Below are 14,900 nucleotides of genomic sequence, written 5' to 3'. Positions count from 1 at the left end.
CTCGTTTCGAGGTTAGGAAATGACTGAAACAATTCACTAACGGTTGTCAATAACGACATAAAAGTTTCTACGTTCTTAATGGGAAGTAAACAAATGTATAATTATCTTTGCTTCTCTGATTGTCCTGGAAAACTACTGCAGGTACACGTCTGGGGACATGTTTTATTAGATTCACCAGACCGATAACAACAAAATAAATGGAAATCGTTCTTTACTTTAACCGCGTATAGTTCTGCGAAGGCTTCATATTATCGAGTTGCTAAATTTCGTGCAAAATCTTTCATTAGTCGTAACTCCATAACTAAATATTTGTAGACCTGTGTTTATATGAACTTTTTTCTTTAATTTTACTTGTAGAGTAACTTATTAAACTATTTGCATATCTTCGTGACTCACCCTATACGTACATGTGAGATGCACTGCGTAAGTGAAAATGAAGAAGAAGGCAGACAGAAGGAGAATGGCGTACTACTGCAAACCAATCTCGGAATTCAGCACTGGAGAGAGTATGTGTAGGATTAAGGTTTGTGCCTCATTGTTGTCGTTGTTGTGGTCTTCAGTCCTCAGGCTGGTTTGATGCAGCTGTCCATGATACTCCATCCTATGCAAGGTTCTTCATCTCCCAGTACCTACTGCAGCCTACATCCTTCTGAATCTGCTTAGTGTATTCATCTCTTGGTCTCCCTCTACGATTTTTACCCTCCACGCTGCCCTCCAATGCTAAATTTGTGATCCCTTGATGCCTCAAAACATGTCCTACCAACCGATACCTTCTTCTAGTCAAGTTGTGCCACAAACTTCTCTTCTCCCCAATCCTATTCAACACCTCTTCATTAGTTACGTGATCTACCCACCTTATCAAAAAAAAAAAAATGGTTCAAATGGCTCTGAGCACTATGGGACTTAATATCTATGATCATCAGTCCCCTAGAACTTAGAACTACTTAAACCTAACTAACCTAAGGACAGCACACAACACCCAGCCATCACGAGGCAGAGAAAATCCCTGACCCCGCCGGGAATCGAACCCGGGAACCCGGGCGTGGGAAGCGAGAACGCTACCGCACGACCACGAGATGCGGGCCCCACCTTATCCTCAGCATTCTTCAGTAGCACCACATTTCGAAAGCTTTTATTCTCTTCTTGTCCAAACTATTTATCGTCCATGTTTCACTTCCATACATGGCTACACTCGATACAAATACTTTCAGAAACGACTTCCTGACACTTAAATCAATACTCGATGTTAACAAATTTCTCTTCTTCAGAATTGCTTTCCTTGCCATTGCCAGTCTACATTATATATCTTCTCTACTTCGACCATGATCAGTTATTTTGCTCCCCAAACAGCAAAACTCCTTTACAATTTTGTGTCTCCTTTCCTACTCTAATTCCCTCAGCATCACCAGACATAATTCGACTACATTCCATTATCCTCGTTTTGCTTTTGTTGATGTTCATCTTATACCCTCCTTTCAAGACGCTGTCCATTCCGTTCAGCTGCTCTTCCAGGTCCTTTGCTGTCTCTGACAGAATTACTATGTCGCCGGCGAACGTGAAAGTTTTTATTTCTTCTCCATGGATTTTAATACCTACTCCGAACTTTTTTGTTTTCTTCACTGCTTGCCCAATATACAGATTGAATAACATCGGGGAGAGGCTACAAACCTGTCTCACTTCCTTCCCAACCACTCCTTCCCTTTCATGTCCCTCGACTCTTATAACTGTCATCTGCTTTCTGTACAAATTGTAAATAGCCTTTCGCTCCCTGTATTTTACCCCTACCACCTTCAGAATTTGAAAGAGAGTATTCCAGTCAACATTGTCAAAAGCTTTCTCTAAGTCTACAAATGCTAGAAACGTAGCTTTGCCTTGCCTTAATCTACCTCATTACAAAATGCAAAAAACGGTTTCGTACCAAAACATCATGTGATTATTTTGGTTTGATACTGGCTACATGCACAGTGTGGTATTTTCCCGCTGCAGAGGTTTGCCTGCATAGTGAGTAGAGCGGAGGTGGTGCACGTAAGGCAGTGTTTTGTACATATATTTATAGATGCTGCTTGCTGTCGTTGACAGGTGCTGTGTGGTGGCAGCCCCGCCTGGATGTATGCAAAAGCAGGTCACGTGCCGCCCTCGGGGTACCACGTGGGGCAGACGTCCACAGGCGAGCGGCTGTTCGTTGGCCGTGTGATGCACGATGGGGCCACCGTCGTTGGCAAGGTAGAGTATACCACTCCCTCCCTCAGTCTCACAGGGGGACCTTTTCACTGGACCTCTTAGGAAGTGAAGATCAGTCCCAGGACATCTGTTTTCACCATTCGTGAAATGAGTTGGAATTCCTCGTTTTGGTACCCACTGGGCTGTAGAACACTCCATTCGAACACCAGAAGTGAGGGACGCATTGGTCAACAGTGCGTAACAGCGGAAGACGCTCTTCACCAAAAACACTGGCTGAATCCTCTCTGGTGAATTCCACAGGTTTTTTAGTCGTAAAACTAGGCAATGCCATGTGTAGATAATTCCATGATTGCATTGGTGTAAACCGCCAGCAACCCAGTTTCATTATTAATTATGTATAGATGTATACATAACAAAGTTGTTGTTGTTGTGGGCTTCAGTCCAGAGACTGGTTTGATGCAGCTCTCCGCGAGACCGCTACGGTCGCAGGTTCGAATCCTGCCTCTGGCATGGATGTGTGTGATGTCCTTAGGTTAGTTAGGTTTAAGTAGTTCTAAGTTCTAGGGGACTGATGACCTCAGAAGTTGGGTCAGTGCTCAGAGCCATTTGAACCATTTGATGCAGCTCTCCATGCTAGTCTATCCTGTGCAAACTTCTTCATCTCCAAGTAACTACTGCACCCTACATCCTTCTGAATCTGTTTAGTGTATTCATCTCCTGGACTCCCTCTACGATTTTTACCCTCCACGCTGCCCTCCAATACTAAATTGGTGATCCATTGATGCCTCAGAACATTCCCTACCAATCGATCCCTTCTTCTAGTCAAGTTGTGCCACAAATTTCTCTTCTCCCCAACTCTGCTTAGTACATCCTCATTAGTTATGTGATCTACCCATCTAATCTTCAGCGTTGTTCTGTAACACCACATTTCGAAAGCTTCTATTCTCTTCTTGTCCACACTATTTATCATCCATGTTTCACTTCCATACATGGCTACACTGCATGCAAATACTTTCAGAAACGACTTCCTGACACTTAAATCTATACTCGATGTTAACAAATTTCTCTTCTTCAGAAACGCTTTTCTTGGCATTGCCAGTCTAAATTTTATGTTCTCTCTACTTCGCCAATCATCGGTTATTTTGCTCCCTAAGCAGCAAAAGTTATCTACCACTTTAAGTATCTCATTTTCTACTCTAATTCCCTCAGCGTCACCTGATTTAAATAGACTACATTCCATTATCTTCGATTTACTTTTTTATGTACATCTTATATCCTCCTTTGAAGACAGTGTCCATTCCATTGAATTGCTCTTTCAGGTAGGTAACAGAGTACAGTATTAATAAAACACAAAATACCAAATGTTAACATACATACACTAACAGAAAAAAATCGGAGCACCAAGGAGTTGTGCAACATAAACGAAATTGGTAGGCGTGTTTCTTCATCTGAAAGATGGTTATTCAGATTTCAAGCCATTCGCATAAGGGCGGCGCTGGTAGCTCCAATATGGGGATGCAAACCAGCTTTGCTTTAAATACACGCTGCAGCGGCCATGAACGTTGGTTTGAGACTGGACGCAGTGAGTTGATGTTAGTCAGGAATGCCTTTAAGGCGACAAAGACGTTGTTAGCAGTTGCAGGAAGACTTGGCAGGAATTCAGCCTCGGTACATGATTGCTGGTAGCAGTTGGCATGAGAATATACGGTCGCAAGAAGATCGGGCTCCGACGACCACGTGGCAATACCGAGAGGGAAGGTCATTGTGTTCGGCGTATACAGGGTGTTACAAAAAGGTACGGCCAAACTTTCAGGAAACATTCCTGACCCACAAATAAAGAAAAGATGTTATGTGGACATGTGTCTGGAAACGCTTAATTTCCATGTTAGAGCTCATTTTAGTTTCGTCAGTATGTACTGTACTTCCTCGATTCAACGACAGTTGGCCCACTTGAAGGAAGGTAATGTTGACTTCGGTGCTTGTGTTGACATACGACTCATTGCTCTACAGTACTAGGATCAAGCACATCAGTACGTAGCATCAACAGGGTTAGTGTTCATCACAAACGTGGTTTTGCAGTCAGTGCAATGTTTACAAATGCGGAGTTGGCAGATGCCCATTTGATGTATGGATTAGCACGGGGCAATAGCCGTGGCGCGGTACGTTTGTATCGAGACAGATTTCCAGAACGAAGGTGTCCCGATAGGAAGATGTTCGAAGCAATTGATCGGCGTCTTAGAGAGCACGGAACATTCCAGCCTATGACTCGCGATTGGGGAAGACCTAGAACGACGAGGACACCTGCAATGGACGAGGCAATTCTTCGTGGAGTTGACGATAACCCTAATGTCAGCGTCAGAGAAGTTGCTGCTGTACAAGGTAACGTTGACCACGTCACTGTATCGAGAGTGCTACGGGAGAACCAGTTGTGCAGGCACTATCAGCAGCTGATTGGCCTCCACGGGTACACTTCTGCGAATGGCTCATCCAACAATGTGTCAATCCTCATTTCAGTGAAAATGTTCTCTTTACGGATGAGGTTTCATTCCAACGTGAAAAAATTGTAAATTTTCACAATCAACATGTGTGGGCTTACGAGAATCTGCACGCAGTTCTGCAATCACGTCATCAACACAGATTTTCTGTGAACGTTTGGGCAGGCGTTGTTGGTGATGTCTTGATCGGGCCCCATGTTCTTCCACCTACGCTCAATGGAGCACGTTATCATGCGGGATACTCTACCTGTGCTGCTAGTACATGTGTCTTTACAAGTACGACACAACATGTGGTTCGTGCAGGATGGAGCCCCTGCACATTTCAGTCGAAGTGTTCGTACGCTTCTCAGCAACAAATCCGGTGACCGATACATTGGTAGAGGCGGACCAATTCCATGGCCTCGACGCTCTCCTGACCTCAACCCTCTTGACTTTCATTTATGGGGACATTTGAAAGCTCTTGTCTACGCAACCCCGGTACCAAATGTAGAGACTCTTCGTGCTCGTATTGTGAACGGCTGTGATACAATACGCCATTCCCCAGGGCTGCATCAGCGCATCAGGGATTCCATGCGACGGAGGGTGGATGCATGTATCCTCGCAAACGGAGGACATTTTGAACATTTCCTGTAACAAAGTGTTTTAAGTCACGCTGGTACGTTCTGTTGCTGTGGGTTTCCATTCCATAATTAATGTGATTTGAAGAGAAGTAATAAAATGAGCTCTAACATGGAAAGTAAGCGTTTCCGGACACATGTCTACATAACTTATTTTCTTTCTTTGTGTCTGAGGAATGTTTCCTGAAAGTTTGGCCGTACCTTTTTGTAACACCCTGTAGTTCTGGTGCATCATACTGCACCTGCAGCATCTATTTGAGCAGCAGCTAGCACCACAGTGACACAACGAACTGTTACAAATCGGTTATTTCAAGGACAGCTCTAAGCCACACACCCTGTAACGTGCATTCCACTGACTCCAAATCACCTCAATCAGCGACTTCAGTGGTTTCAAGCGAGAACTTAGTGGAGGACAGGACGGCGGTCTGTTGTGTTTTCTGATGGGAGCTGGTTCTGCCCTGGTGCCAGTTTTTTACATAGAGATGGGGGCCTCTCCACGCCCGCACCAACGTGGTGACCAAACCAAAAGTTCTACTGTCACCTCCGTAAACATGTTAGTTATCTAGCAAGTGGATCACAGGATGCTGGGCTGTGATGTTGTCCGTGCGTCTGGGTAAGGCTACGCATTAACACGGTCCGTCAGGTGATAGATAGTGGACGAAACGCGAGTGAGGGTAGCGATTTGAGGAGCAGAGGGAAAGAAGTGCCATGGCTCGTGCCGTGGGGAAAAAACCTCTGCGACAGTGGGGTGGGTAGTAAGAGCAGTAGTGGCTTACTAGCTGCGATAGCTCATGCAAGGTTGGATTTGTTAGTATAGGTATCATGGATCATTGCCGTGACAAGCGATGGCGGTGTGTCCCAGTTGCTGCAGCTGCTACATTCCTGGAACTATCATGATCGTTATTTACAAGCAGAAGTACGATAAAAACTGAAGATCTACAGAAGTTTTTACTATCATCTTTTATTTAGATCGAAGCGGAACGTTCAGTTCAGCTTCTGTTAAAATGCTTCTTTGGCTGCGCAATCGATGTATTAGCGACCGCGCTAGATGCGCATCTTTACAGTTACGGTACATAAATTATATGAAACAAATGTCTTTCAAAGAATTGGTCTCATCTCATAAGTTGATCATTTAATATACAGATAGGTGAATGCCTTTCCAAGGGTACTCATAGCTTTCATACGACGGAGATCCCTATAATATTACATGTTGCAATTTTTTCCATCAGTGTATATTGTTTGGTTGTATATAATTCCAACTGATCATTCAAAATATTTGTTCATACATGAATCCGACATAACAAATTTGATTTGACTGTAATGTAATTCCAATGGCACATTCAAAAGAAGGCTCTTCTGTTTTTATAAGAGGTATTTTTTTAAGAAAGACCGTTCTCAAATAAAAATAAAAGACGTAAATTTTTATTAACAGTTTTTTTTTTACATGAAAGCCTCCACATTTATGCATACTTTCCACAGTTCTTTGGTCGGTTACAGTTCACAATACTCGCTAATAAATCTAGACTCATAATTTCAAAGGACTTCAATTTCAAGGATACCCCCTCTAGGGATGCTACGTATGCAGTGGGGAAGAGGGGGAGAGATAGAAAGATATAGCGAGAGAGATTTACATGTGTATGATAAACCCCTTCCCTCTAAAATTTCCTCTAACCGTACCTCCTCTGTGTTACCACGTGTCACTGATCTCTCACTTGTCCTAACAAGTGAAGGCCACCATGTTGGTATCACAGATTTACATCAACCTCTAATAGGCCATTAAAACAACATAATGCGCACGTAGTGAGTTGCGCTGCTCTGGAATCCTGAGAAATTTACACGTTTGTTGTGTGACTTATGAATCTGTGCGTAGGTGCAAGATGTTGCTCAAATGATTAGCATTCGAGCTTCATACGCCAAACATCTATCAGGCGACTATTCGGTTCCCGATCCAACTTAATTATTAATCAATTTTCATTCATCACAGGTTGTATTATTTAATTCATATGACATTTGAGAAGTAATGTAATGCAAAAAACGACGTTTACTTACACCAAGTTAATATTTCTGTTTTCCATGCCTGTATGGCAAAAACCAACCAGTAGTAAGTGGGCGGATTGAGCCCAGTCACAGATAATTTAATGATGTTCTTAATTTTCTTACAAAACTCTTATTTTCTTACAAAATATTATTTTCTTACAAAACTCTTATTTTTCTTATAAACTCTTAGTTTCTTACAAAACTCTTATTTTCTTATAAACTGTTCAACTAGTCACTTACTAAACAGATGCAAGCCACAAAAAGTAAAAATTTTCAAAGTTACACAACAAACTCCATCTCATGAAATTTGTTATCATTCCTTTATATTTTAGTTTAATGTCACCATCTTTAAAAATTGGAAGTTCCAGTTATCTATTATTTTATTGAACCTTTATGTAGATTAAAATTTTAAACTTATTAAAATTTGTTATACAATAAATCATTTTCAATAACCATAAGGCACCATATCATAGTTATCTAGAACAATTCTTTTATCTTACTGAAATGAGAATTCTTTCTCAACCTTTTTATTGACTAGATTTTTAGTATCAACATCTCTTGTTATCTGATTGTACTCTAACTGTATCTTTTCTTTCACTTCGTTCTCAATTAATCTAATCATCGATTGACCATTCAACTTTTGAATATTTTTGTAATTTAAAGTTAACCCTTTTACCTTCATTTCTGTTTTTCCATCATTTTTCTCATAATAATAACTTTTTGGACCTGTTGAAGCCCAATCTGTAATCCAAATATTTCCGAATTCATCTGTCCATTCACCCAACAGACAGCCTGTTTCAACAATTTTTTAGCATCATCCATGTATACTACAGAATCAGTATCAAAATATATGACATTTTCTCCTAATTTATGTAACATATCATACAATCTAAATCTTGCATTTGATGTAGTGAATGCAGGTATAAAGATATTCGTAGCTGCTATGTTTTCCCCATAATAATCTTTGAAATTATACCTCATCTGAACCATTTCCTCTGTAATAAAATTTACATCTAAGTTATCTAATCGATCATCCAACAGTATCTCATAGAAGCGTTGTAAATTGGTTACACATTCTGTTTGACTCATATTTCTCCTTTGTCCAAATTTGCTCCATAATGAATTAAGACATATCTTAGCAACAGCTCGTTTCCCAGGATTTTCATTTATTATATCATGATAAAAGTCAATATCCAACTTCTCTTAACTGTTTTGATGTATTCTTCATCACATTCAAAATAATGTAAACTAGTCTCTAATTTTATTTTCATAAAGTCTTTCATGTAATTTTTAAACAGCATATTGCTTTTATTTTTAAAGTCCCATACTTCATACACTCTCAAGACATAAATGGTCTAAATTAAATGGTGTTCCTAGGTTTAATACAATGAAACTGAAAAACCCAAACATTCTCAACCAGTACATTAGAGAATTAGAAACACACAAACCTGAAGTGGAAAGTAAAATTAACAATGATGATACTAATCAAGCTTGGAACGCTCTGAAAGAAAATATCATACGAGCAACTACCTCAGTTTTGGGACATTTTACTACAACTAAGAACCCCTGGTTCGATGCCGAGTGCTCGAACGCTATCGAAGATAGAAAATTAGCAAGGGAAAAATTCCTACAAAAACCAATAACACAAAACAAACTTATTTTTGAAGAGAAACAGAAACTTGCCAGGAAACTCATTAGGAAAAAGAAAAGGGATTTTATGAATTACAAATTAAAAAGAGCTGAGAATGACCGTACCACAGACTCCAGAGGATTTTTCAAGAGCATAAATATGTTTAAAAGTGGGAATATAAAAAATTATGGACAGTTCATAACAGACCCAGATGGCTCCTTGCTAACAGAAAGAAGTGACATTGCTAACAGATGGAAGGAATATTTTAATGAGTTACTAAATGCTCCAACTATAAACGTCTCTCAGGAAGATGACAATGAATATCTTACTGCTGACCCATCGGACGAAGAGCCCAGCTTAGCAGAAATTAAAGAAAGCATCAAGAAGCTGAAGAGACATAAAGCTCCTGGAAGTGATGGTATAGACACAGATATATGGAAGCTCAGTAAATTTCCTTTTGTAAACTGCTTACACAAAATCATCACCAACATCTGGAAGCAGGAACAGGTCCCACATGATTGGAAAGAAGTAGTTGTGTGCCCTATATACAAGAAGGGGGACCCAACAAATTGTTCAAACTACAGAGGAATTGCATTACTAAACACAACATATAAAATTCTGACAAATATACTGTTAGCAAGGATAAGCCCTTACGTTGAAGACTCCCTAGATGATGCCCAATGTGGATTTAGACCTAACAGATCGACTATTGACAATATATATGTCCTAAGGATGTTGGGTGAAAAGAAATATGAATTCAATCAAAATGTACATATGCTTTTCATTGATTTTAAAAAAGCTTTTGACAGTATCAACAGGGAATATTTATGGAAGTGCATGAGGCAGATTGGCATCCCTAACAAATTGATAAATTTAATAAAATCTTGCACTTTAAACTCAAAATACAAAATAAAAGTAGCCAGCAAACTTTCTGAAGACTTTGAGGTTAAAACTGGAGTCAAACAAGGGGATTCACTCTCACCAGTTCTTTTTAACATAGTAATCAATAGAATAATTCAAAAAGTAAAGCTACTACAAATTGGAGCACAACTGGAAAGCAAAATTAATATTGTAGCATACGCTGATGACATTGCATTATTATCTGACAGTGAGAATGATTTGAAGCTTCTTACAGCACAATTAATTAAAGCCACAAATGGCACAGGCCTCCAGCTGAATACAGACAAAACAATGTACTTTATCTTATCCCGCTATCCATCAAATAATAATGTACTGCAAATTAATAACACAGCTTTCACAAAGACAAATGAATTTAATTACCTTGGTACAATAGTAACCTCTGACAACTCCATAAAAATTGAAATAGAATCACGAATTCAGAAGGCTAACAAATGCTACTATAGTCTCTTGACAGTTTTCAAAAGCAAGTTAATTTCTAGGAACACCAAACTACAAGTATACAAATCATTGATTATACCAGTACTCACCTATGGATCTGAAACCTGGACTCTCACAAAAAAAGAGGAAAACAGATTAAGAGTATTTGAACGAAAAATTTTGAGAAAAATATTTGGACCCATAAGAGATAGGATCAGTGATGAATGGAGATTGCTAAATAACAATGAAATTTACAAATTATATAAAGACTCCGATATAGTGGCCAAAATTAAAGCCAAAAGACTGAAATGGATAGGGCATGTCATCAGAGCACCACCAAACAGGACCATCAAGAAAGTGACTGAAGAGATTCCCACCGGAAGACGACCTCTTGGACGCCCACGCATGAGATACTTGGACAATATTCAAGACGATCTCAGAAAATTAGGACATGACAGACAGTGGCAAATTACTTGTAAAGACAGAGCAAAGTGGTTCAACATTGTCCATTCTGCAGCAAAAAGCCTTCATGGATTGTAATGCTTAATAATAATAATAATAATAATAATAATAATACTTCATAAACTTCTAAAACTTTATACCCTTTTTCTACTTCAACTGTTGACCAAGTTCCAATAAAACTTCTTTCTTCATCATAGTGAATGCATTTACATAGCTGTTCTTCTGCAAATTTGACACACAGAGGAAACAATAGTTTTTCATTTTTATTGATTTGCACGCGTACAGCTAAAACTGGATGATACAATCTTCTAGGAGCCAATACTTTACATTTTATTAACCCATACCAATTTTTAGAATAATATTTTTGTCTATATATTTTCCTTGCATGTTGTTCAGGATAATACTCATAATATTGCACGGTTGGATAATGACTGCATACATCAATATATTTTATTTTTGAGCTAATACCATGTGCTTTAGCTCTTAATTTTATTGCATTTGTTCGTCAACCATAAAATGCATCTCTTGGATTCAATGGTTCAACAAATTTAGGTAACTGCTTAAGATTTTTATACTCTACTGAGTTCACCCAATCACATTCCCACATTTCCAGCAGATAGTATCTAGCATTTCGTATTTCTGCACTTCTTCTTAAAGTGTTTTGATAAAGATCATCCATCGTTTCCTTATTTTTATTGTTAATTGTCTCACTTTTGAAACATTTTTTACAACCATGCCAGAAGCAACCATGATATCGATAAACAGTATTAGTTGCTTTATCAAATCCATCTACTTTTGCTCTGGCAATTATGACTTCTCCACCATTAACAGCATGTGAGATGTTGCTATTATTTAAACTATTCAACCAAGCTATTGATTGTTTACTGTAATTCTCCTTCTGTTCTTTATCAAATAAAGCGATTGTATTTTTCTGTAAATATTTCGATCTGTAAATTGCCATACAAATGCCAACAATTGTTAAATAACAGAATGGATCAATGTTACCAATTTCCAGAAACTGTTTTCTTAATTCTACACAACCTCGTCTTAATATATCTACATCAGAATTACAGTACTCGTTAATTTCTTTCTTCATATTGAACACATAATTTTCTTTAAGTCTAGAGCTGTGCCATTTGAGAAATGCTTCTCTATCTTTTGGCTTCGTAGTGTCAACACAGTAATATTCAGTATCAGGAATTGGTCCTACATAATTTTAATTTTCTGGCCTATTGAATAAATGTGGGAAGTAGCCATTCTTCAATTCTTTCAAATCAAAAGTTTTTGGAAAACTACTAAGTGGACGTTGTATAAAATTACTGCTGTCTATAATTTTTATACCTAACTGTTTGATCTGCAATAACATTAGTTTGGTTCCTGTATAGATGTTATATGGCCTTATTGTATTTTCAACACAGTACTTCAAAACGAATTGGGAATCATAACCTTTTGCATAGTGAGCTATGAATGTGTGATAACTGTTCTTTTGGGGTATCATCCACTTACAGAAATCATCATTTGTCTTAAATTTATAAACAGTATCACCCTTAAAATTGTGAACAATTATAAGATTTGGAATATGTGTTCCAGTTTCTTGAGTTGCTTCATAATCAAGCCACATGTATCTCTCACTATAAGTGCAATTCACTTTCGTTGGAAAGCCTTTTTCACAACATTTAAGCTCTTGACCACCAACTATTTTATTACACACGAAGCACTGGTAAATATAAAAATATTGGAAATATCCATTAACATAGCAACCTTCTTTATTACAATTTGGGCAAACTTGCACTATAAATTCATCACCAAATTTTCTTTCACAGATACGACCTTTTTGCAACACGGGTTGCATATAGCATTTATGATTTCCAATTTCCACTACATGTTGGCAATTTCTACGAATTTCAAAGCCACATTTATGTTCTTTAGATCTTAAACAAATCTTTTTACATCCTTCACACTTGTAAGCTGTATCACAAACTTTTTGGTGATTGTTTAAGCATTCTTCATTATAACAGTATCTATTACATTTCTCACAATAAATCTTATGTTCTTCACTTTCATGTTCTGGCCTTTTGCATAATACACACACTTTTCTCTCTATTTTACATCTATGTTTCTCCTTGTTGTGATATGGTTTGTTGCATTTATCACAGAAATATGATGATCCTAATAAAGCTTAGTCTTTTTGTCTACTAGATTTACTATTTTTTTCCATTACCACCTTGGCCTCTAGGAATTGCTATCATCTGAATATTAAACGATGGTTCTGCTATATCAACAGTTTCATCTGATGTTAAGATATCCCTCGTTTTGTTGCAGTAAATTTGAACAGACTCTTGTGCATTACTCGATTCATTATGACCTGTGGAAATTGGATAAAACATTTTTGGGTTATTGACTTATATTCAGCTTATTTCCTTTCCTGAAATTAGTCCTCTTTTTAGCTACATTTACCATGGAATTGAGTGCTTTCGTTATATAATCTGTTTTCTCACTAACATTATCGAGTTTGGCAATGTTAAAATCGTTAAAGACAATTTTATAGTCAACAGACCATGCTTTAAATTATTAATTAAATTTCGATCTAAATTCTTTTATATCAAATAAATGCTTTTCAGATGGGCCAGTTTCCTTTTCTTTATCAAATATTTTACTACTAAATGGGTATATTTGATCTAACGTTACTATTTTTTCCTCTCTTGGTGGATGAGGCTTTCCAATAACATCATCATCAAATTTGTGTAAGTAATTTATATTCGGTACACACTTTGGTCTCAATCTAGTTTTTAGGAATACATCTGGATGAAATTTAAACTCTTGTAATATAATGGCATTAATTAATTCTGATTTCTTTAAAGTACTGTGTCCTTTAATACCAATATTTTTAGCTCTAGCTTTAAGTTCACTTACTTTCAAATTTTCGAGAGTTCTTGTGGGGAGAGGAAAATTATTTGAAACAATTAAATTAATTAAATCATTCTTTCTAAATCTGCTATATACTCGTAAATTATTCCTTCTGCAATAATCACGAAGTTGAGCGACTGTAAACTTTCTAAAAGCTTCAGCCATTTATTGATGACAAAATGTAATAGTTCTAGAAAAACTGAAGATCAGCAAATAATGTTTAAGTAAGCTTCTTATCTATTGACAACACAATTTAATAGTTCTAGAAAAACTGTAGATCAACAAAGATTGTTTAAGTTAGTTTCTTATTTATTGAGGACAAAATTTAGTAGTTTTGAAAAATTGGAAATCAACAGCAAAGATTGTTGGATAAATTTCGATGCTTGTTAGAAAGAAGATGTTTTCTAAAACTGCGCTTATTTACTTCAGTTCCACATACATACATCACTTTACTTTTCCCATCTCAAGTACACAAGACATATGTATTTTCATGCCCATCCTTTATAGAATAATTTGCATAAAAACAATCGATATCTTTAATTGCATGCTGTTAATGGTGGAGAAGTCGGAATTGCAGGAGCAAAAGTAGATGGATTTGATAAAGCAACTAATACTGTTTATCGATATCATGGTTGCTTCTGGCATGGTTGTAAAAATGTTTCAAAAGTGAGACAATTAACAATAAAACTAAAGAAACGATGGATGATCTTTATCAAAAGACTTTAAGAAGAAGTGCAGAAATACGAAATGCTAGATACTATCTGATGGAAATGTGGGAATGTGATTGGGTGAACTCAGTAGAGTATAAAAATCTTAAGCAGTTACCTAAAATTGTTGAACCATTGAATCCAAGAGATGCATTTTATGGTGGACGAACAAATGCAATAAAATTAAGAGCTAAAGCACATGGTATTAGCTCAAAAATAAAAAATATGATGTCTGTAGTCTTTATCCAGCTGTGCAATGTTATGATTATTATCCTGAACAACATCCAAGGAAATATGTAGACCAAGATATTATTCTAAAAATTGGTATAGATTAATAAAATGTAAAGTATTGGCTCCTAGAAGAATGTATCATCCATTTTTAGCTGTACGTGTGCAAATCAATAAAAATGAAAAACTATTATTTCCTTTGTGTGTAAAATGTGCAGAAGAACAGCTATGTAAATGCAATCACTATGATGAAGAAAGACGTTTTATCAGAACTTTGTTGACAGATGAAGTAAAGAAA

At 37.3% G+C, this 14,900-nt stretch overlaps 1 protein-coding gene across 1 annotated transcript in view; it reads left to right on the top strand.

Moving 5' to 3' along the window:
• LOC126215198 (uncharacterized) overlaps positions 1–14,900 on the top strand; it is a 76,689-nt gene that overhangs the window by 47,289 nt on the left and 14,500 nt on the right. The window contains exon 3 of the mRNA XM_049941863.1: positions 2,080–2,223. Coding sequence (XP_049797820.1) covers positions 2,080–2,223 — 144 coding nt within the window. The remainder of the gene's footprint in view (positions 1–2,079; positions 2,224–14,900) is intronic.

The sequence above is a fragment of the Schistocerca nitens genome, chromosome 12 (assembly GCF_023898315.1).
Source record: "Schistocerca nitens isolate TAMUIC-IGC-003100 chromosome 12, iqSchNite1.1, whole genome shotgun sequence".
Classification (NCBI taxonomy): domain Eukaryota; kingdom Metazoa; phylum Arthropoda; class Insecta; order Orthoptera; family Acrididae; genus Schistocerca; species Schistocerca nitens.
The sequence above is the reverse complement of the archived record's forward strand: the minus strand, read 5'-3'. Positions and strand labels throughout refer to the sequence as shown.